This window comes from Thalassophryne amazonica, chromosome 12, assembly GCF_902500255.1.
Source record: "Thalassophryne amazonica chromosome 12, fThaAma1.1, whole genome shotgun sequence".
Lineage (NCBI taxonomy): Eukaryota > Metazoa > Chordata > Actinopteri > Batrachoidiformes > Batrachoididae > Thalassophryne > Thalassophryne amazonica.
The window spans coordinates 32464340-32489756 of NC_047114.1; the positions used below are offsets into that span (position 1 = coordinate 32464340).

At 40.8% G+C, this 25417-nt stretch overlaps 1 protein-coding gene across 2 annotated transcripts in view; it reads right to left on the reverse strand.

Annotated features, from left to right (window-relative positions):
* Positions 1-22370: 22370 nt before the first annotated feature.
* Positions 22371-25417, reverse strand: part of LOC117522500 (gastrula zinc finger protein XlCGF57.1-like) — a 20087-nt gene continuing 17040 nt past the window's right edge. The window contains exons 3-4 of one of the 2 annotated variants that reach the window (XM_034183930.1): positions 23727-24660; positions 22371-23054 (exon numbers count right to left, since the gene is read on the reverse strand). In XM_034183930.1, the coding sequence (XP_034039821.1) occupies positions 22828-23054; positions 23727-24588 (1089 nt within the window). In that variant the 5' untranslated portion in view covers positions 24589-24660 and the 3' untranslated portion in view covers positions 22371-22827. Of the gene's footprint in view, positions 24661-25417 lie in introns of both variants that reach the window. The other variant, XM_034183929.1, reaches the window with a different exon arrangement.

Here is a 25417-nt window from a genome sequence, read left to right on the forward strand (position 1 = left end):
GCTCAGGCAACAGACCTTGAAAGGACAAAGGGAGAAACGAACCGCACGACAAACCACCACCCCGTTAGCTTAGCTTCAAATAAACATAATGGCAAACAAGGAGACACATTTCTGACTCGTACGAAATACGTTTTACGCCTTTGTTTCGTGTCATCCGTTTTAACATTAACATACAACCTTACCTCTCCACATCAGGGCCTGAGTGTAGTGATGTTAAGCTCGAGTCAGGCTGCTCGACACAGCATCGAGCCTTGTGAACCAGAAGTGTCGGTGAGCAGCGTTTCGAGCACGCCCCCATCACGTGACCACTGCGAGCGAGGCCTCGTTACGTCACACCAGGTGTCGAGCTTCGCGGGAAAGTCGAATAATCTGGGCGTGTCAATACGACCCGCCCAGTATTTAAATGAGATCTGAATCGCGGCACAAACTGTGGGTTTGTGAGAGGAGGAGACTGCAAGCGACAGTGTTATTGCCAATTACTACGTGACAGGGACAGCATTAGTTTATATTTAGGTCTAGTTTAGAGTTCATTTAGTATAGTTAGCTACATACACATAGGACCTAACCACACACAACAGGCATCCATTCATATACAACATTTCCACACAGTACATCAACACAAGTTATAGGTTAGACTATATATTCATAGGTAGATCAGAGACTGAGCTGATTGACTGAAGAGCTGTGATTTTGGCGAGCGGGTCTTCTCCAAAGCTGGAGAGGTGGTGAGGCAGAAGAGGAGCCGATTAAAGCCCAGCACTGTTGAAATGATTCTTTTTTTGAATAAAAATTGTTGATAGTTGCACAATCACCGTCTCCTATCCCCTCTATTCTAATTTACAAATTACAGTATGATAAGCACAAGTTGCAGAAGCACATGCCTTTCTCACTTTTCCCGTCACATTCCATCCAAATATTATTTGAGGACTGATGAATCTACATATAGTCTACAATAAAGGCTTTCATAACCAGTATGTGTGCATCTGTAGGGACTATTTATTACATTAAGAAAGACACAATAATGAAGATGACATTTTTTATTAGTATTTTTCAAGGACAAACCACATCAGTCATGAATTACTGCAAACATTTGTCACAGCACTCGCTCAGGGTAATTCTCAAAACAATCCAGCAGATGTCACCCTTCAAACTGTATCAAACGCCTCGAAGCAGTGTGTCAATTTTCAGCCAGTTGTGTTGAAGAGGCTCATTGGTTCATGAGGCCTCGAAATTGCCATCACTACCTGAGTGTAACAAATCTCCAGGAAGTGACGCAAAATTTCAAAGCACACTGACAATGTGATTAACAAAATAAGAGCTCCCCAAAAGCAATATCTACAGACAAAAAAACAAAACAAAACAAAAAAAACAACAAAAAAAAACAATAGCATAATGCGAACAAAAATGGATTATTGTTGAAACATGATGGTAAACACTTATTTTTAATGTCGTGCGCATATACTTCTAAGCCTGTTACAGACAGATTGACTGACTGAATTTAATACATATACCAAAGTATATACATCAAAGAACACATGAGTAACACAATAAATGGAACCGCTTATTTCCATTGTGGTCAATACATTAAAAAAAGAAAAGCCAAACGTGTACAAATCCACAATAAAAGAGATACAAGATAAATGAATGAAACCATGCAATTTGGGACAATTCCCTGTTTTGGCTGAATTTCAGTGTTTTCAACAACAAAATCTGTATTTTCCCCAAAATTCAAAATTTTAACAGGAGGAATTGTGAACAGTGCTTTGATGAATCACACAAGTGCATCACAAATAGGAGAAGAATCGTTTTGGTTGAATTTCACTGTTTTCAGGATAAAGTCTACATTTTCCCAAAATTCTCAATTTCTTGAGGAATAATTGTGACCAGTGCTTAGATGAATCTATCATAACTATCAGAATCACAATATATCAAGAACTGAAGGAGAAGAAGCATTTCAGATGAATTTAAATTTTTCACCATTAAAAGTGTCTATTTTCCCCAAATATCCATGAGGAAGAATTGTGAACAGTGCTTAGAGGAATCAAAGAAACCCATCAGACTCGAAATCTGCCAAAAACCAAAGCAGAAGCAGCATTATGGGTAAATTTTACAGTTTTCACCACACAACGTCAGTCCTTTCCCAACAATTTAAAATTTCCAACTTGTGTGTGGAAAAATTATGAACAGCATTTAGATGAAGCAAACAAAACCATCAGAATCAAAATCCATCAAGAACTGAAGGAAAATAAATATTGGACTGAGTATGCATTCTTCACTTGATATTTTGGACATTTGGTCAGGGTGAGTTTAAAAAAAGAAAAGAAAAAAAGTGTTTCATCCCTCATGATGCTTCGTATCATGAGGGATGAAACACTTTTTTAGTGCCATTAGTGCCCGTAGTTAAAGAATCACCCTTTTATTGTTGTTTTACTTATTTTTAATTTATTTCATGATTATTGGGGTCTTATCTATCTTGATTCTATGTGCAGCACTTTGGAAATGTCTTTGTTGTTAAATGTGCTATAAATAAAGTGGACTGGATTGTGCCTTTCAGCTTCCTAGCCCTGCTTGAGTAATTTGACTTTATGCCTTCTGTTTGCAAAACGGTTGATAATAGCTGGAATGGAAGTCTTATCCTTCCGGGCCTGAGCCGGCAGAGTGTGACAGGCCTCAATATTTTCTTTATTAATATCAATATGTTTACTGTGAAGGAATGCAGTCACCCGTTCCTCTGTAGTTTCCTTGTGTCCAATATCGTCCTCAGCGCTAACTCCCATCACAGCCTGTGAAAAATTCCTTGGTTTGACTTTTAGTCCAGAGATGATGACATCGTTCATCCAAGAATACTGCTGCAAGTCAGACACCTGATTTTCCAGATATAAAATTTTCTGTTCTTCAGAATTTTGTCATTTCAGCTAACAGTGCAGTGGATAACAGAAAAAAAAATACTTCAAATGTTGATGCAAGCACCAAATTTAACACAAATACACCTTAGACATTACCCTTTTGAAAAGGCAGGGTGGCCACTTGAACATTCAATACATGGCCAGGTAGGGGTCAATTGAAGAATTACACAGGGGTTAAAATTAAAAGATGCTTCCATCATAGTGAAAATTATACCACAGTCGCCTGATTACAGAGATACCAAGAAGGTACAGTTTGGACGATCTGTGACTGAATGCTATGGAGTTATGGGGTAAAAAAATAGCAAGAATGGTGACAAAGGTCAATTTCACATTGTACAGGGGTCAAAAGTTAGCAGCCGGTCTGCTCTGTGTGAGTGCGATCCCGTCAGATCTCAAAAACTAAGCAGTGCAGGGCCTGGTTAGTACTTGGATGGGAGACCTCTTTGGAACACCAGCGGCTGTGTGTTTCTCCAGGTTACACTGGAGTTGCGTCAGGAAGGGCATCCGGCATAAAACTTGTGCCAAATACCTATGCGGATCCGGCTGTATCCACTGTGGCAACCCCGAACAAAATGGGAGCAGCCGAATGGACAACAACAGGGGTCAAAAGTTAAAGTTGGTCTAATTCTGTAAAAGATTTATGCAAATTATTGGTTGAGTTAATAGGGTTCTAAAGACAAAGAGTTTGCATCATGTGTCACGCTTAGTTATCATGTTACAGGGTTACATATGTCACGTCATAGAATCCAATGGACATTGACTTTGTTTACCCTTTACTTTTCGGACCAAGCACTCAACACAGTCAAAACTGTTCCAAGATTAGGGACACAGATTTTAACAGTCTAGTCTCAAGATTTAATCTCTGGACCGTCATCTCATTCGATGCCCATGTTTCATCTAAATGAGGCAGATAGATTATTTGTGAGAGGACTGGTTATCTGCCTGCCTGTGAGTGGTTGCCTTCCAAGACCCAAGGCAGTTTGGTGGTGTAGCAGATGTGGTAATATGGGTCTACATCAACTCACTGCGCTATGATGTCAACTCACCACACCAGGTGATGACAGCTCACTGCACTATTGCATCATTGCACCTAAACACAGTTAAATAAGTATTTAAATTTCAATTTATTTAATTTATATAGCGCCAAATCACAACAAAGTTGCCTCAAGGCGCTTCACACAAGTAAGGTCTAACCTTACCAACTCCCAGAGCAAGCACACAGGTGACAGTGGTAAGGAAAAACTCCCTCTGATGATTTGAGGAAGAAACCTCAAGCAGACCAGACTCAAAGGGGTGACCCTCTGCTTGGGCCATGCTACCGACACAATTGACAAAACAATTTACAAAAACAAATATACAAGAAATGTTGCCGGTGCACAGGACAGGAGGGTTGCAGAAACAGACACCACACCCATCTCTGGATAGAACCACACCTCAAACAGAGAAAAAAACTGAATCAGGCATCAGAAAGACAACAAATACAGTATAATTTGTCAGCATTAAGCAACAATAAAACAGAAGAAATACTAAGGTGATCACCAGCCACTAGCCCTAAGCTTCACTAAAAGACCCAGAATTCAGATAAAGTTGAGGCCACGTCCCGCTCCGTTTCCTAATAAAATGAATTTAAAAGAGTATAAAGTATAGTAACATACTATGCCAGTATGCTAGCCATACAAAAGGGTCCCTCGAGGTGTCCTGTGGGGGGTGCTGCGGGAGTATAGGGTACCGGAACCACTGCAATGCTTGAACTGGTCTCTATATGACCCAAGTAGGAGCTGTGTCCACATACTGGGCATTACATCGGGTCCATTTCCCGCATGTTTTTGACTCCGCCAGGGCTGCCCCATATCACCAATCCTGATCATGATTTTCATGGATGAAATTTCAAGGTGTAGTCAAGGACCGGATGGGCGTCCAGTTTGGTGAGTGGACTGTGACATGACTGGGATGAGAATCAGCACCTCCAAATCTGAGACCATGGTTCAATGTTGGAAAAGGGTGGACTGTCCCCTCTGGGTCAGGGGAGAGTTACATTAATGATTTAACTTACCCCCACTCATGAACAGACAGATTCCTCCACTTAGAGGAATGTAACTGTCTGTTCATGAGTGGGGGTGAGTTAAATCAGTAACGTAAATCAATAATTTACCTGTACAAAGTCTCAAACCAATTATAATCTTTATCTCGGAAAGAGAAAACATATGACCAACATCCTGACTCTGCCTTTTACAGCGTGGCAGTTACTGCTTCCTGGGGTTATGGTTTTTTTTGTTGTTGTTGTTTGTTTTTTGTTTTTTGAAGAACAAGAAGAAGAAGAATGTTGAAATGCAAATGTGTATACAGAACAAAATATGCAAAACACAAGTTAAAAAAAGAACACAAAACAACACACAAGGGAAAAGGATGTGCTCACCAAAGGACTAAATTTCTCAGTGACCCCGAAACATATACCGACAGTAGATTACATCATTGCAGTAGAGTCAGCCATTAAACATAACAGTTTGTCAGAGTCAGAAGCTGGGGACCTCCGACTAAGAGTCACAGCAGTGCTTAACAGTGCTAAGCCCCTTCCGTCCAACATCACAGGAGAAGAACAGAGAGCTTTGGCAGCATTGCAGAAGGACCAAAGCATCCTTATCTTGCCAGCAGATAAAGGCAGATGCACAGTGGTCCTGAACACATCGGACTATGAGGCCAAGATCAACAACTTGCTCAGTGACTACAGTACATACGAACGTCTGAAGAGAGACCCCATGAGTGGCTATAAGAAGAAAACCATTAGCTACCTCCAAAACCTGGAGAAAGAGGGACTCATCGACAGGCAGACATACTACAGACTGTACCCGGGGGACACCACTCCATGCATCTATGGACTGCCCAAAATCCACAAACAGGATGTGCCACTCAGGCCTATTGTATGTAGCACAGATTCCATCACATACAATTTGGCCAAGCACCTCAAGTGGATTTTGGCTCCTCTAGTGGGTAACTCAGACCACCATGTGGAGAACACACAAGATTTTGTGAACAAGATCAAGGACCTGCAGCTGGAGGCAGATGAAACTATGGTGTCATTTGATGTGACTTCGTTGTTCACCTGCATCCCCACTGCTGAGGCCATCTCAGCTGTGAGGCAGAGACTGCTGGAGGATGTGTCTCTACCTGAAAGGACCAAACTCACACCAGACCACATCTGCCAACTCTTGGAGATCTGTCTTAACACCACGTATTTCCTGTTTAGGGGGAATTACTACAGGCAGATCCATGGTTGTGCGATGGGGTCTCCGGTATCCCCCATTGCGGCCAATCTGTACATGGAGCGAGTGGAGAAGACAGCCTTGACGTCGTTCAGGGGCATCTCTCCCAGTCACTGGTTCAGATATGTTGATGACACATGGGTTAAGATCAAGCAACAGGAGGTCGAGGACTTTACAGAACACATCAATTCGGTGGATTCCAATATCAAGTTCACACGTGAGGATGCCAGAAACAACCATTTAGCCTTCTTGGACTGTGATGTTACGATTGGAGAAAACAGGCAGCTCCAGACAGGGGTTTACAGAAAATCCCACTCACACTGACCAATATCTGTTCTTTGGCTCAAACCACCCCCTTGAACACAAGCTCTGGGTGATCAGGACTCTTCAACACAGAGCCCTACAGGTGCCCACAACTGCAGAGGGAAGGGCTAAAGAACAACTTGTACGGAAAGCCTTCACAGTATGTGGGTACCCACGATGGTCCCTGGACAAAGTGCAGAAGTCCCAGAAAACAAAGAGACCAGATAGACAGGAGATGGAGACAAGAAGAAGAGTGTCTCTCCTTTATTTAGCAGGAGTAGGGGAAAAACTACAGAGGATCTTCAGACAGCACAAAATCCCAGTTTACTTTAAACCGGTTAACACCTTGAGACAGAACTTAGTTCACCCTAAGGACAGGATCCCTAGTTACAAACAGACCAATGTAGTGTATTATATCAGATGTCAGGAAAACTGTAATGAACACTACATAGGTGAGACTAAGCAACCTTTAAACAAGAGGCTATACCAGCACCGCAGAGAGGTCGCCAGTGGACCTCAGTCTGCAGTTCATCGCCACCTGAAAGACACTAACCACACGTTTGAGGACAAGGAAGTTAAAATGTTAGCCAGAGAGAAGAAATGGTTTGAGAGAGGTGTCAAGTCAGCATTCTTTGTAAAACAGTTGAAACCCAGCCTTAACCGGGGGGGCGGGTCTCAGACACGCTTTGTCCCCTGTTTACAATGGGGTACTCAGATCAAAGCAGTTTCAGTCTTTTGTTCATGGTAATGAGTCATTCACATCATCAGGAGAGTCGTCAAGGGAGCCATCGGGGAGGCTTCCATCCCATCATTAGGAGAGTGCTAACTAGAGCACAATAGGTGCTAATTAGAGCTATTGTTTAGTCACTAGCCTATAGCAGTCGGCCTCTCGGTAGGAGGGGTCTGGTTAGGTTAAAAACTCCAGCTTTTGTTGGCTTCTGGTTTATTCTTCTCTACAAGAGTCAAGACAGAAGTCAGACTACCAGAGCAAGAATTTTAGCTGAGGAAGCTTCTGTGATTTGAAGCGAAACGTCCTCACATCAAGCAACCCAGTCCAGTCGAAGATTCAAGCTTCTCTACAACACACAAGGGAGCAAAAGGGGTCCACAAACCAAAAATAAGAACATTAAAGGGAGCACAGTCTCAGGGTCTTGCTGTTGTTGATGATTTCTATTTATTTATTGGCTGAGAAAAAATATTTAATATATGCCCATTTTTTTCTTTTTGAAAATAGAAACGTGAGCTTTCATTTGAGCAAATATACATTTATGAACCTAAATTCACGCTCATTATGAGAAGAAGCAGTATATAATCTTTTTCATATTTTTGCCATATCTTATATACACGTGGGGGGTGATAAGTTTTGAACCTGAACCCAGGAAAAGTAGGGTGTGATTCTCCATGTTTTGCATTCTGAGAATCCATCATTTCTCTTGAGAATGTGTGAAATTTTGACTCACTGGGTGCAGTGTCCTCACTGTACGTGAGCATTACATAGCCATCACTGTAGACAGGAGAGTGTTCATTTGGTTCTAACAGAAAAACTTGGAATGATGAAACTTTCAGCATGATGGGTTTGAAGTCTTCTCACAGCCGATCAGAAAGGCCCGAGGTTGAAGATGTCCAGGGAGAATCTTTGGCTTTTTGAGGCAGATCTGGATAACTTCATGCAATGAGTCCTGACCCTGGACGAGACCTGGGTCAATCACTAAGTACTGGAGTCCAAACATCAGCTGAAGCAATGGGAACATGTAGGTTCCCCCCAAAGGAAGCCAAAGCTGTCTCACCTGCTGGAAAGATCATGGCCTCTGTCTTTTGGAATGCTGAAGGCATCATAGTGGTGCACTATCTCCAGAAGGCACAGACCATCAATGGGGCTTATTATGCTTCCCTTTTATCACAACTGCTGGAGAAAATAAAGCAGTAGTGTGGAATGCCCGACGAGGTGTTGTTTCACCAGGACAATGCTTCGGTCCACACGTTGGTCATTGTAATGGCTGCCATCTTATTTTCCTGATTTAGCTTCTTCTGACTTTCATCTGTTTCCAAACATGAAAAGGCATCTTGCTGGAACTCTAACACTGATAAGACCTTCTATACGAACAGCATTAAGGCACCGCCGTGATGCCAGAAACTGTGTATGGGCTTAAAGATTATGTTGAAAAATACAACACTGCATTCATTCGGATGTGGTTTCTTCTTGGTCAGCCTCAAAACCTTTCAATCACCCCTCGTAGAACACCAAAACACAAATAACAAAAAATGAAGGGAGAAAAAAGTTTTGAAAAAAGACCCTAACAGTTTGAATAAACACTATAAATACACACAGGCAGCATTTAGTGGTTGGCACTGTTGCCTCACAGCGAGAAAGTCCTGGGATCGCTTCCCCACCTGGTCATTCATGTGTTGAGATTGCACGATCATGTGCATTCAGTTCAGTACGCCGGCTTTGTCCTACATCCACAGACATGCAGATTAGGTGAACTGATCGCAACTGTGAATGTGTTTGTCTGCTGACTAACAGCCTGTCCAATGTGTACTCGATCTCTCACCCAGTGACTACGTTTGATGAGGTCCAGCCCCCCGTGGCCTTTGACTGGAATAAGCGGTTACAGAAAATCAGTGACTGTAAATACAGTGTCACAGAGCCACACCAAACACTTGTCTTCTATTACAGTTGCCACACCTCTCTAGAGATTCGAGTAGCATGTATATATCATGCATGGGCCATACAGTAAAAAAATAAATGGTTCAGATCTTGGGTAGGGGGTTAAATGTAAGTCATATGGGCAACATTATGTAATTAAAACCTTAGACTGTAGTTTCTATATCTTGTGAAAACGTCAGACCTAAAAATTTAAACATGGCATTTTAAAACTGTTTCAGCGACTAAAAAAGCCACATATTGCTATCTTGTTCCAAGAAATTAAGTAAACCCATGAGCTACACTGAACAAAAATATAAACTTTTGTTTTTGCTCCCATTTTTCATGAGCTGAACTCAACCAACATTTTCTATATACACAAAAGACCTATTTCTCTGAAATATTGTTCACAAATCTGTCTAAAGTACTTCTCCTTTGCTGAGATAATCCATCCCACCTCACAGGTGTGGCATATCAAGATGCTGGTTAGACAACATGATTATTGCACAGGTGTGCCTTAGGCTGGCCACAATAAAAGGCCACTCTGAAATGTGCAGTTTTGCTTCATGGGGGGGGGGGGGGTGACCACCATTTGCTTCACGCAGCACAACACATCTCCTTCAGCAGCCAGACGCCATCGAATGTAAGCATTTGTTTACTGAAGTTGGTTACAATGACGATGCATGCAGATGAGCTTCTCTGAGATGGTTTCTGACAGTTTGTGGAGAAATTCTTCGGTTCTGCAAACCAATTATTGCAGCGGCTGTCTGGGTAGCTGGTCTCAGAAGATCTTGGATGTGAACATGCTGGATGTGGAGGTCCTGGGCTGGTGTGGTTACACGTGGTCTGCGATTGTGAGGCCGGCTGGATGTACTGCCAAATTTTGTGAAACACTTTTGGACACGGCTTATGGTAGAGAAATAAACATTCAATTTACAGTCAACAGCTCTGGTGGACACTCCTGCAGTCAGCATGCCAAGTGCACGCTCCCTCAAAACTTGCGACATCTATGGCATTGTGCTGTGTGATAAACCTCAACAGAAAAATGTTTTAGATGTTTGAGTTTGGCTCATGAAAAATGGGAGCAAAGACAAAAGTGTTGCATTTATATTTTTGTTCAGTGTAGTTCTAACAGACAACTCAAGCTGCCTTGCTTAATGTTCTCTTATCATGCCTCACACTCCCTTGTGCCTGTGAAATCCACTATTGCTGCATCAACATTGCTTCTTTGCAGACAGCGTCACCCCTACCCCAGCATTCACCTATGGGTTCCGATGGACAGTGGCAGTTCTACACTGAATTACTACTGTGCACAAACAGCCAATTTTTTATTATTATTTTTTATAATTTAGAAGTGCCCCTGAAATTGCCATTGAAAGACCACAGGTTACAATATAACTGTTATACAAAACATCTATGAATTGCAAATTTGATTAAACATGCCCTTAAGGCCCTGTCACACCTTGACGATTTAGCCTGCGTATGCCGACCATATCAAAAACTCTGGTGCATGTTGTTGTATGTCTAAAAAATTAATGCAGCTGTCACACCTTGATGATCACCTAGTGTCTGCTGACAGCCCCGTTTCAACCCAGTGGTGCTGGCCGGTACTGCACCCTTAACTTTTTTTTTTTTTTTTTTATCTTGGTGGAGCATTTTCATTGTGTACAGAATGATGATGAGTAAACTGGCTGTGGAAAATGCTGCCGTGAATTAATGGAGGGCTGTGATTCTTAACTTTTAAAGTGCCGGCTGCTTCCTGATCATCTGCTGATCATCACAGACCTGAATAATGAAACGCTGTGATGATTTAAACTTTTAAAGCACCAGTCGACCGCAATCGGGTGTGAGATCCGAAGGAAGTGCTGTGTGATCAGTTGGCGTGATCTGTGGTGATCGCCGACAGGCACAGCACTTTAAATGTTTAAACAGCGCATTAATCAGGCGTGATCACCCTGATCGATCGAGCAGGTCATCTGATGATCACACCACAGCGACAGTGCTTTAAATCATCACAGCACTTCTGTGTGTTCCAGTCATGCCGGTAATGCGTTACTTAGTAACACGTTACTCTAATCTAACCACTTTTTTTAGTAATGAGCAATCTAACACGTTAATCTTTCCAAATCAGTAATCAGATTAAAGTTACTTCTCCAAGTCACTGTGCGTTACTATTATTTTTGCATTGTGGGTCGATAGCAGCATTAAACTTGGTCCATGGGCAGGAGGTCAGGGTTCTACTGACTTGCCCACTTTAAGCGAGCTGTGAGCTTTTCATCCGCGGTTTTCTGCAGCAGCTACGACTCATCCTCACCTCTTAAAGCGTGGTGACAACAGCACACCTGCACTGAGCTTTACAAAGACATTTTTATGCTTTTTTTCTCCTTTATTTAGAATTCTGAGCTGAGCCACTCCGTATCTGCTCGTTAAAAACTGCTGATCCTCCGCGACATCAACAACTAACACTATTTTCCACTCAAATGCACCTAAACTCTCTGAGGACCACATGATGTGAAAACGCAATAAAACTTTCTTACCTGTAAATCTGGTCATGTTTTCTGCATAAATAAATCTTATCCATTCTTTGTGCTCAAACGCCAAAGCAGGGGTGAATCCAGATGGAATGGGGGCATGGGGCAAGGATGTACTCCCCCCGCAACACCCCTAGATTAAAGGTCCAGTTTTGAAGCCTTTTTTTTTTTTTACTACAACTAATACTACTTATAATAATAATAATTTCGACAAGTAAAATGTTTAGAGAGAATTTAAATGTTAGAAAGAATTTAATAGTTACATTTATAAACAATGTAGGTTAGAAATAGCAAGTTTTACTGTTACAGTGCTGTCAACAGTTAAATATGAGGTCAAGAAAGAGTAACTCGTAATCTAACTTAGTTACTTTTACAACTGAGTAATCAGTAAAGTAACTAAGTTACTTTTCAAGGAGTAATCAGTAACCAGTAACTGGATTACTTTTTCAAAGTAACTGTGGCAACACTGGAGTGTTCACGGCGCAGCACTGACATGAGAAACGCACCTGTAGCAGGAAAAACCAGAGGGACTTGCTTTAAAATGCTACATTTCCAACCACAAATTAAAGGATTTTCCAAGGTCATTTTCAAAAATCAGGAGCTTTACGTGGATTCATGTCCGTCTGTGATGGTGAATTGGACTGAAATGAACAGGTCAGATACTCGGTGTGTGAATGAAACAATCGTCTGCACGAGGGCCGCAGCTTTCGGGCCAATCAGTGGCCAGCATTAATGGACGGATTTAGACTTATAAATAAATTACAAGAAACGTCTGCCAACAATCACATAACTTACCTACAACTTATGTCCAGCATGTGCGGGACGTACGAGTCACACTCTGGCACTCATTGAAAATTTTCAGCATGTCCAGAATTTTTTGAGTAGCTCAGCTTTTCAGGACATCAATGAGCGGCAGCGTGTTTGAACGAACTTCAACGTTTGTCAACTTGCTCTTAACTTATAAAAAATTTACTGGACTTATGCGAGCGTTTTTTTAATAAGGTAGGCATACGCTGGCCAAATCGTCAAGGTGTGACAGGGCCTTTACATGCTACATATCTTTATATCTTTCAGAGAGGAACAATTAGCTCCTTGGTTACTGTCTCGAATTCGATTCTTGGTACACTTTTAGTTATGACTGGTTAAACTATGCATTGTCACAAAATAGAGTTGTAGCAAACAGCAAATGTTTGTTTTTGAAACTACCTACAGATATGAAAATACAGGGCTAATTACAGGCCCCAACGTTAACCCAAATGATGGACATAAATAATAACTGAACTTGGAACAGTTTTGTTACAAGCATGAGTCATTCTTCTACTGAAGCATGTGTTACACACATTACTACCTTAATATTTGAGATTTCTCCCCTAAAAAAATCCACCCAAAAAATAATAGAAATTTATGTTAACACTAATTAAATAATTATTTTATTTCCCTGTATCTCAACTGCAGCCAATTTACCTCATAATGTCTCATTAATAATTTACAATTATTATTAGTGCATCCCTCTGACAAAGTCTAGCTTATGCCATTTAGCAGTGTGTAAAATAATCATTTTAAAAAGCCTGACAAATACTCTGACCATTTTGAGTACAATTAGATCTTGTGTTTGTTAAGACTGAATTATTGTAATATAAGCAAACCAACTTAGCAAGCATCACAGCAAGAAGGCTAATAAACCACCACCACCAAGATGACTTCAGTGCACTGATCCCCCCCCCATTAGAGCAGAGGTACCCAACCTTTTTTGAACCGAGATCTACTTTTAAAGTTGACAGTGTATCGAGATCTGCCAAGATTAAACTTTTTTATTTTTGTTTGTTTCTTTTCTTCTTTTTTTTTTGCTTTAGTTTTCTAAAGTCTGGTATTTAGTGGAGTGATTTATTTTTAATAAAGAAAATTACTTGGGTTTTTTTCTTTTTTGCTTTAGTTGTATTTACTCTGGTATTTAGCGCAGTGATTTATTTTTGACAAAGAAAAAAAACTGCCTAGAAAATACAGCACGTGGGCCAAAAATGATTTATGAATAGAATTATATGTGGTGAAAAATAAATGTGCAGTTGCATCTATGGGAGCCAATCAGAAGCACTCACTCAGGACCTCTCAGCCAATGAAATACAGTAACTTGCTACTGGATGTCTGTCTCCTTTTCCCTGTGAGCAGACAGTGGAGATGGGGGGTGGTCGAGGAGAAATATGTACGAGGTCTGTCAATAAAGTAACGGTCCTTTTTATTTTTTTCTAAAACTATATGGATTTTATTCATATGTTTTTACGTCAGACAAGCTTGAACCCTCGCGCGCATGCGTGAGTTTTTCCATGCCTGTCGATTACGTCATTCGCCTGTGAGCACGCCTTGTGGAAGGAGTGCTCTCCACAATTTGTCTTATACTCACTCGACTGGCAAGCACTGAAAGCCGAGATAGGCATGTCCCAACTTGTCTTTTAACACTCCAAAACGGAGGTGTTCCTTTGTCTCGCTTCATCAGCGAATCGGTCGTGACGCGCGAAGCCTCCGCACAGCTTTCCATGACAAAATCTCTTGTTAAAACTGAAATCTGCCAGAAAATGGCTGATGTCCAGCTCTTGTGATAACCAGAGAAAGTGCACACGACAGTCTCGTATCCACAGAGCCATCAGCTTAGAAATGATCCGGTGGTTTGTGCCGCTCGATGGCGGAATGGAGCGCGGCGCGCCGAGCGTCCTTAAAGCCGTCCTTAAAGCTGTAGTAACAGTCCTTATTCTCTGTGAAGCTCGTAAAATTTTCACCGAAAGCCAGATAAATTTTTCGAATGGTTTCCAGGTGCCAGTCTCTAACAGCTTCTGAAAAAATTCTGATGGAAAAAACGTCCAAATCATTCCGCCATTTCCAGACAATGAAAATCCGATGAGGGGGCGGGACCACTCCTTCCACAAGGCCTGCTCACAGACGAATGATGTAACCGACAGGCGTGAAAAAACTCACGCGTGTGCACGAGGGTTCAAGCATGTCTGAGGTAAAAACATATGAATGAAATCCATATAGTTTTTGAAAAAAATAAAAAGGACCGTTACTTTATTGACAGACCTCGTATTTTCACATCAGTCTCCAATAACACCAGGAAAAGTCACTAGATTTCTCACTAGTCGTTATTTTGGGGAAAAAAAGAAAAAGGCCACTGGAGGGGTGTGAATAGACTTCTCTCTCTCACTCTCGACTGGAACTCAGCCCGCGACCAACTCGAGTCAGAGAAACCCAGAGGTGACCTATCTCCCGCACGTGGCGCATCCCTCCCGTCTGTCACCCACTGCCTCTCTCTGACAGCAAACAGGGGCACCAGCAGCTGCCTGTAGGGGGCGCCAATTTGCCAATTCAACACAGTGACAAGAAAACCATTTTGCGGTGGTGATTTTATTTTATATTTTTTAAGTGCTCGTACCCACAGTGCCCCCCATAAATGGCACCCAGGGCGGTGGCCCGCATGGCCCATAATAAAAACCACTGCCGATGGAGAAATAATTTGTGTATCTAATCATCATTCTCCAATATTACAAATAATAACTACGCTACTGCCCTAATAAAGATTATCAAATATAAGTTGTCTGTCTGAAGCCATTTTTTTTTTTAATCTTTCCTCTTCCAAATGCTCCTCCATGAACTTTCAGGTTTTCTTTTAAAGAAAATCCTGCTCTATACCATTTCATCATGAAGCTGTATAACTGGTGATAAAAAAATGCAAAACATGCACTATGTACAATTTCGCAAACAGCCAGAGAAGTCTATAACTTCTTCTGGGTTGTCTGGGTGCCTTGGTGGCTTTCCTAAATCTTCTCCTTCCTGCACAGTGTTTGACAACTGTCTAGTCCATACAGATTAATCATAGAGTACCATACTGTTTGTATTTCTTCATAATTGCTGTAAACAAAGTCCAACACATCCATCCCCTGACTTGTATAAAAAAAGGCAATGAAACTGATCATTTACAGGTATAATACCAAAGGTGTTGTGTGTTGGGGGGGGGTGTGGCAGGACATTTTGGTGTTCTTTTCTTTTCTTTGCTCTCCAGGTGGTATGCAAACTGATTTGTCTGTGGCGAAGGTGCTGGCAGAAGAGTCCTTCACCCTCATCAACGTTATGTGCAGCACCTGTGGATGGTGCTCACGTGCAACCTTAAAGACTTTCAGCTGAAGCAGATAATGAGATGGCGTTCTGCATTTAAGCCATGTGTGATTCAAGCAGAATTGCCGGGAACTTGACCTTGTGATGTTCGTTTGTGAGACGCTGAGGACCGCGCCTGGGTTTGACACATCGTGCCTGTGAAGAAGGAAGGGTGAGGGACACATGCTGTCAGCACACATCAGAGGTGATTAATTGTTTGACTAATTGTTGATAGTAACTTGGTATTTTGTTACGCAGTATATTTGAATTGTGATGAGAATTGTGCAGCTCGCTTCTCACTGCCGTGGCGTGCGGACTGGTGATCCTCCACCTGTTGTGAGAAGCTGCTCATTTACATAAAGCTTAAATACAGACCTGAATGTGTTGCTGATAGTGTGTGCCTTTTGAAGGATATTGGTTGTAGCTGCTGAATTACCTCACCTTTTCTATCCTTCGCAGAGAGTTGGTTTGTCGTGTCCACCTGGGGGGTGTTTGGCGGAATACGTGGGTCCAGAAGCGCCGGGCTTCGATCCTTTAAGGCGCTGGAGAGCGTGCCAGCCTTCACTCCACCAGACTGACGCATTTTTTGTTCATACACTTTGTTATGCACCAGAGGGTGGAAAAATAAATTGTTATTGGAACCGCTTTCTGGTTATTTTAGCGCTGGGTTCCGTCAGACGCAGGTCCGCTCCTCAACCCGCGTCGACACATAACAAAAGGAGCCCATTACTTATGCAACCACCATCTTGGCTTTTATATTTTTTTTAATTAATTTATATCAAGTTGTAGAGATTTGCTTTGAGTTTGAGTTTAAGGAAGATAATTTTACAAATTTTCAGATTGAGAAGCATGATTTACTTTACACCTCTGCCAATGAAATTTTTTACTCAAGATTCATATCCTGATAGGTAAGAACTGATTAAATTTTCAAGGCCATAGGTCAAAGACAGGAAAATTAATAACTGTGAAAAAAGATCAAATCTCTTTCATATTTCAGAGCATTATGTAGGATGGTATCCTTTATCGACTGACAAAGTTTGATCCAGATTACAGATTTTGTGGCCATTTAAAGTTAACATTGAAAACCCCAGTCACCTGGATGTAAACAGGTAGGAACTTTTGAAACTTCCATGATTGCCAGAGTTGCGATGTGTGACCGTGGGGAACATGGTTTTTTTTTTTGTTGTTTTTTTTAGCAGGGGTGGTGGCCAAGTGGTTAATGCGCTTGGTTTCATTGCAAAAGGTTCCGGGTTCAAATCCCACCCCTGCCACATTTCTCCATGTAATGTGGAGTTGCGTCAGGAAGGGCATCCGGTGTAAAACCTGTGCCAATTCAACATGCAGATCCACCTTGGATTTGCTGTGGTGACCCCAAGTGCAAAACAAGGGAGGAGCCGAAGGGACTTACTTTTTTCTGTATTAGAAAAAGGTGTAATTGCACATTCACTACAGTAGGGGGCAGTGGCGCTCTCATTGTCAAGAGTGTGCGCAGGGACTATTGACGACTCTAGCATAATGGAACAGCCCTATGTAGGTTTTTTTCACACTACAGTGGGAGACAAGGAAAGACCGCTGTGTCTTAAAATGGTGGCAGCGGATAGCATGAAGCCAAATAAATAAAGGTGTCACTTAAAGACATTACACCCCAATCATACCAATAAGCCGCTTGAGTTTTTGTCAGCGAAAACGAGCCGAATATTGCCAATAATCATCCCGCTTTGTGAATGCTGCTTCAGTAAACCAGTGAACACCATCAGCATCATAGCACCAAAGCAGAGGAGCTGAGCAGCAGCATTTTTTTTTTATTAAAGTTTATCAATTACACAAAGTACAAAAGTACAAAGGTATGCCAGGGGTCAATACACGAATAAAGAAAAACAAAATAAATAAATATAAAATAGATAATCTGTCAGCACTTACAATAATTTAGAATATCAAGAGTCTTCACAGCTTTAGGATTTGGCGATGATTGAATCGAATCTTTGTAATGATGTAATTCAAGCAAGTAGAGTTTACACAGGGGCTTTTTTTCCTGAAAATTTACATTTGTGAATATGAAATTTAGCAAATTAAGAAATTTATGAGATAATATTCTTTCTTTTTAGAGTTACATACATGATAGAAACAAAAAAGCACATCAGAGTACATTAGACGTTACAGAGTATATTAGACTGTATAAAGCGAATGACATCTTTCCAAAATGCAACAGTTATAGAGCATTTCCAAAAGAGATGAATGACAGTTTCATTGGCCTGAGAACAAAAAGAGCAGCTGCAGTCCATGTCCTTGTGAAGAGACAGCTTTGCGGGGTAGCATTTGTGGAGACGTTTGAAGCATACATCTCGAAATTTGTAATAAAGTATTTATGAGGTAAAGTCCATACGAGTAGTCCAGTTAATATCAGACACGAACTGCTTCCAATAATGAATAACATAAGGAATAGTAGCAATGTTTTTCTGGAATAAAGATCTAATTTTTTGTTTCTCATGGAAGGGCTAGAAGAAAAACATTTTGCCCAGAGATGATGATTCAAAAATTGGCAAATCAGGAAGCCTAGCTGAGCAGCAGTAGACATGGTTTCTGTCATGCTGGATGACGCAAGTGCTACAAAAAAAAAAACTAATAATAAAAAAAAATAATCATAAAAAATCAGCACAAATTGCTTTATTCATTTTTGTTTTGTCTGTTAAAGTGTTTTATATATTGCGCTCCTGAGTAAGTGTTCTGATCAATTTGAATTTATTATTATTTATTGATTTTATTTAATTTTGTTTTCCAGTATGAAATGGCAGTCAATCAAAAAATGTTTATAGTTTAAGGATTTTTTTTTTTAATTTCAAGCAAAGTGATGCAATTTTTTTTCTGTTACAGACTAAAAAAACAATGCTAATAAAGTGATTTGCTGAAAGTTGATCTAAAGTTCTTTCTTTTTTGTTTTCTTTAATGTTAATAAGGATACAATGTTATGCAGAGGTGTACTTATAACAATTTTATTGACAAATGACACTATTTATAGTCACGGCAGAGAATGGGGGTGGGCGCAAAATGTTTTCTTGTTAGGAGGGGCGTAGCAGAAAATAATTGAGAAGCACTGGTGTAAGCCAAGACACCTGGGCAATTCTAAAGTAGTTACAGGCTTCTACAGTTGTGATTTAAAAAACTCTGAAGAGGGCCACTTTCATCTGTCAAATACAAAATATCAAAAATTGTGTCATTGTCCACCTGTTACTGAAATGGAGCAAGTTCAGGTAGGCAACTCAAGCTGCTTTGCTGCACATACCCCATAAAATCTATTACACACATACACTGTCTACTCAACACTCACTTCAAATTGGGCAGATTTAAGATGCACATTCCAAACCTCTCCCTCTGCCTATGTATGCCACCACTGCCTCATCAACATCACTGACTGCTGGCAGCCTCAACTCCACTTCAGCATCCACCTATGGGTTCTGACTGGGGAAAATGTGTATATGTAATCAAAATTGAGCAATATTACAAGTGCTGGGAGTGAAGAAGTTAGAGACTCGATGCTATACTCAATCATGTGCTGCTGTTCTCTCAAACATTTGTTGTCTGACTGAAATAGATTAATCTAATTATGTCCAATATGCCCTCTTATATACAACAGGTTGAGGCTTTGGCTGCAAATCTACCAAAATATATGCTTTTGTCACACAATTGTTATGGTTATATACACGACTGCCTCTGTGAATGTCAACAGAAAGTTTATTAAACTCAAACCATTTTTTTCCCCACTAATTACAAATGTCGTTATTAAAAGACTTGTACATTTCACAATTACTTAAAAGATATGCATTTGGCAAAATGAATCAATGTACAGTGGGGCCAAAAAGTATTTAGTCAGTCCTGATTGTGCAAGTTCTCCTACGTAGGAAGATGGAGAGGTCTGTAATTTTCAACATAGGTACACTTCCAACTATGAGAGACAAAATGAGAAAAAGAATTCAGGAAATCACACTGTAGGATTTTTAAATAATTTATTTGTAAATTATGGTGGAAAATAAGTATTTGGTCACCCACAAACAAGCAAGATTTCTGGCTCTCACAGACCTGTAACTTCTTCTTTGAGAAGCTCTTCTGTCCTCCACCTGTTACCTGTATTAATTAGGGGTGCCGACAAAAAAAATAAAAATAAAAATAAAAATAAAAAAAATAAAAAAATCGATTCACGTCCAAATCGTATTTCTTATTTATTAAGATTCTGAATCGATCCAAAATGTCCAAGAATCAATTTTTAAAAAGCATTTTTTAAACATTTTCTTGCTTATACGCTGCTACAGACTACGCAGAGAGGGACTCAAATCCTGCAGTGCCAGGTGTGTCCCCCTGCTTAAGCCAGTACATGTCCAGGCCCGTCTGAAGTTTGCCAGAGAGCATATGGATGATCCAGAAGATGATTGGGAGAACAGCATGTGGTCAGATAAAATCAAAATAGAACTTTTATTAAAAACTAAACTCGTCGTGTTTGGAGGAAGACGAATGCTGAGTTGCAGTCCAAGAACACCATACCTACTGTGAAGCGTGAGAGTGGAAACATCATGCTTTGGGGCTGTTTTTCTGCAAACGGGACAGGGTGACTGATCTGTGTTAAGGGAAGAATGAACGGGGCTCCGTAAAAAGCATTTCAAGATCCTGGAGTGGCCAAGCCAGTCTCAGACCTCAACCCCATAGAAAATTTGTTGAGGGAGTTGAAAGTCCATGTTGCCCAGCGACAGCCCCAAAACATCACTGCTCTAGAGGAGATCTACAAGGAGGAATGGGCCAAAATACCAGCTACAGTGTGTGCAAACCTGGTGAAGACTTACAGGAAACATTTGACCTTTGTCATTGCCAACAAAGATTATGTTACAAAGTATTGAGTTGAACTTTTGTTATTGACCAAATACTTATTGTCCACCATAATTTACAAATAAATTCTTTAAAAATCCTACAATGTAATTTCCTGGATTTTTTTCTTTCTCGTTTTGTCTCTCATAATTGATGTGTACCTATGTTGAAAATTACAGACCTCTCTCATCTTTCTAAGTAGGAGAACTTGCACAATCAGGGGCTGACTAAATACTTTTTGGCCCCACTGTATACATCCAGTCGAACAGCTTTCAGCAACTTGCCAGTCAAAAATTTAGCCATCTCCAAAAGCCATTGAGAGGTGAAATTGTATTTAAAGATTTAATTTGGAAGGCTAAGAAACAAATGGTTTCTCTTTTTTTCCCATTTCTCTTGGTTTTCATTTTTAATAGAGTGCAATGGGCCCCAGACCTGGGGGTCTATAGTTGCATCCTAAACATTCCTGCCATTGTATCCAAGGGCTCTCTTCAAGATGGTGACCTTTCCCTTAATTGCGGAAAACTGCACCACACTGGCACTTAGGTGACCAGGGACTGCCTCAAGGTATTTCTTCAAGTTCTTCTTCATAAGCCCTGTTGCCCCCAACACAATTGGCATTATATCTATTTTTTTTCAATGACCATGTTGTCCATAGTCATTGGGGACTGTTACATCAATACTTTTTCTGATTTCTCTTGCAATCTTTAAATTTTATTTCTCTTAAATTTCTTTCTTTTTTTTCTTTTTTTTTTACAGAGTGCAATGGGCCCCAAACGAAGGGTCTATAGGTCGGATATCTGCACCTCATGGGCATTTGGATGACCAGGGATTGCCTCGAGGTAACTGTCTTTTTTTTTTATTAATTCTCTTCAATTTCTTTTTTACAGAGTGCAATGGGCCCCAAACCTGGGGTCTACAGTTGCATCCTAATCATTAATCATTACTGGCATTGTATCCGAGGGCTCTCTTCAAGATGGTAACTATCTGCACCTCATGGGCACTTGGGTGACCAGGGATTGCCTCAAGATATTTCTTCAGGTTCTTCTTCATAAGCCCTGTTGCTCCCACCACAACTGGTATGATATCAATTTCTTTCAATGACCACGTTATTCGTAGATCATTTTTAAGGTCTTGGTATTTCGTGATTTTCTCCCTTTCAGCTCTATTCAGGCCATAGTCATTGCGGACTGTCACATCAATAATTTTTACTGTCTTCTCTTGCTTGTTCCAAATGACAATATCAGGTTTTACTGCACCTCCTTCGATATGTCTTCCTGCTGGGATCTCTTTGTCATAAAAGACAGTCACTTTTCCATTGGATGAGACTGGTGCTGGCTCATACTCCCAAACGTGTCCCTCTACTTCCACCTCCAGTTCCTTGCATACTTTCCAATGTAGATATTTACAGATCTTGTTATGCCGGCTTGTGTAATGTCTGTCTGCCATGAGGATCTGACATGCTGATACTAAGTGGTTTACACTCTCAACAGCTGCATGACAGAATCGGCATTGATCATTCTGTGAAATTCCTGCCATTTTTTTGAAGCCATTTGTTAGTAGTCCCTGATCTTGCGCTCCAACTATAATTCTTTCTCCATCAAAACCAAGTTCTCCATTTGTAAGCCACCGCATAGATTCTTCTTTGTCTATGTATTCCTGTATTCTCTTTTGCTGTATTTTTCCCTGGCCTGTCTTGCTAGTGTTGTTGCAGGTGTCCTGTATGAATGTCCCACTGTCCATTGGTAAATCCGCTTCTTTTATCTTCTCCTCAAATACTGCCTTTTTTCTCCTGCCCCACTTCTCATGTCTTGAGTAAGCGAAGCAGTAGAAGATTGTTTTCTTCTCTTCAATGGTCCAAGTAACAGTGGCGTATTTTCGTAGATGTCTTTTTGGCCTTTGAGGCTGTTGCTGCTGGAGTCCAGGATCAGAGCTATGCTGATCTGATGGGTTATCCAGTTGAGTGCTCTCGCAGGGGAGATCATTCCCTGCAGCACTAAGAGAAGTTGCACCATTACTTTCCTCACACACCCTGGTGCCTAGGCATGATTTGGGGACCTTTTTATCCTGGGAGACATCCGGCCAGTACAATTTGCCATTTTCCGACTTTTCCATATTTGCTTTGTGGAGTTTTTAGCTAGGGTTCGTTTTCACTGAAACGTCCTCATACAGAGATCTCTCCCCGCAAACCCTCTTCACAGTGGGACCGAGGACATTTGAGGCAAATGTCCAGTAGGAACTCCAACCCACCGTCCTGTATGAATTCGCATGTGTCTGTTCAGACTGCTTTTGTCACCAAATCTTTTACCACATACAGAACAGCCAAATGGCTTCTCTCCTGTATGAATTCTCATATGCCTGGTCAGACTGCTTTTTTCTCCATATCTTTTACCACACACAGAACAACTAAATGGTTTCTCTCCTGTATGAATTCTTATGTGTCTTTTCAAATAACTCTTTACACCAAACGTTTCACCACATTGAGAACAACTAAATGGTTTTTCTCCTGTATGAATTCTCATGTGTCTTTTCAGGTCATTTTTTTCTCCAAATCTTTTTCCACACTCAGAACAATGAAATGGCTTCTCCTCTGTGTGAATTCTCATGTGTACATTCAGATTACACTTTACTCCAAATCTTTCACCACACTCAGAACAAATAAATGGTTTCTCTCCTGTATGAATTCTCATGTGTACATTCAGGGTACTCTTTACTCCAAATCTTTTACCACACTCAGAACAGCCAAATGGCTTCTTGCCTGTGTGAACTACCATGTGTACATTCAGACTGCTCTCTCGTCCAAATCTTTTGCCACACTCAGCACAGCTAAATGGCTTTTCTCCTGTATGAGTTCTCATGTGTCTTTTAAGATCAGTTTTCTCACCAAATCCTTTACCGCACTCAGAACAGCCAAATGGTTTCTCTCCTGTATGAATTCTCCTATGGCTGTTCAGACCATTTTTTTGTACAAATGTTTCACCACACTCAGAACAGCCAAATGGTTTCTCTCCTGTATGTATTCTCATGTGTACCTTGAGACTGCTCTCTCGTCCAAACCTTCTACCACACTCCGAACAGACAAATGGTTTCTCACCTGTATGAATTCTCATGTGTCTGTACAGATTGGTCTTTTGTCCAAATCGTTCACCACAATCTGGACAGCCAAACGGTCTCATACCGGTATGAATTGCCATGTGTATGTTCAGACTACTCTCTTGTCCAAATGTTTTACCACACTCAGAACAACCAAATGGTTTCTCCCCAGTATGAATTCTCCTGTGTCTATCCAGATTCCTCTGTCTTCCAAATCTTTTACCACATTCACAGCAGCAAAATGTTTTCCTTTCTGTATAATTTCTTGTATTTGAGTTCAGAATGTCCTTTTGGCTTGACCTGTTAACACAATCAGGACAGTTAAAGGCTTTCTTACTTGCTTGAATTCTCTTGTTTTGCTCTAAATAGCTCATGTAATCAATATCTTTTCCACATTCAGAGCAGTTAAACTGTTTCCTAGAAATGTTAAACTTGCTATCACTTTCAAAGGCATCGCTGTTTTGCACATAGTTTAAATCTGAACAAAAATTCCTGGTCTGCTTCCATTCGTAACTATCATCAGTTTCAGTTTCAGAACTGCAGGAATTCCTACTATCTGTATCTGGTTGTAACCAACTATAATGACACAAGTTTCTCACTGTTTCTGGTTCTTCATAGTCACCTTCATCAGCTTGTGCTGTCAGTCTTTTGTATGCAGCTGAGCTGCTGGCCAGAGGCTTTGCCTCTATGTTCTCCTCTATTTGGATTTGATGAACCTCTGTTGATTGGGGTTTTTCTTCATCGGTTTCATTTTTGACAGGAACAAGAGTGAAAGGTAACTTAGTGCCATCACCCTCCTCCTGTAGCCTGGGATGCTGCTGTTCATCTTGACTTGTCCAAAGTTCCTCTTGCACCTCATTCATGTCTGTCTGGTCAACACTCAGATTCAACTCCTGGGAGCATTTCTTCTTTAATCACCAACAGCTGCACCATGTCTGTAAAGAAGTAATTAAATTCATCATAAAATTAATAACATTCATAACAATAACAATGTAGCAGCATTGTTTTTGGCAGCACAAGGGTGAGGGTGGCCTGACAGCAGCAAGTTATAATGGAATTGATATTGTGGAATAAGCCAAATCAGCGTCATCCACACATGCACCATAACAAATATTCTGGTCAAAGTTCAGTTACCCACGTTCAGAAACAAAGCCACATCAATCAAGTGTGTGATATCTAACACTTAGAGTTAAATTAGCATATTTAAGCCATGTTAAACCAGCACTGTCAGATCCACAGTGTTCCATAACTGGTATTGGCGCCGGAAAAAAAAAGAAATCGATTCACATCCGAATCGCGATTCTTATTTATTACGATTCTGAATCAATCCAAAATGTTCAAGAATCGATTTTTAAAAAGCATTTTTTTTAAACATTTTCTTGCTTACTTCCTGCGTGTGCTGTTTGTCAGGTAACAGCTTCCGTACTACAGCATCCCCCCGAGGGGAGGGTCCGGCGTGCTTCAAACATTCGTGAGCTGCAGCTTAGCATGGCGGACAAAGAGCTAATTCAGCCAGCACTGTCTTTGCTGAAGGCAAATGTTTGGGCACATTTTGGATTTTATTATTTGACTTATGCAGTGTGCAAAATCTGCAAAATGAAAGTCAAGAACTTCGGAAACACTTTAAATCTGCAGGCCCACATACTACGCCATCACCTGGAGCTAAAAGAGGGGAGCAGCGGTCTCTGCCGA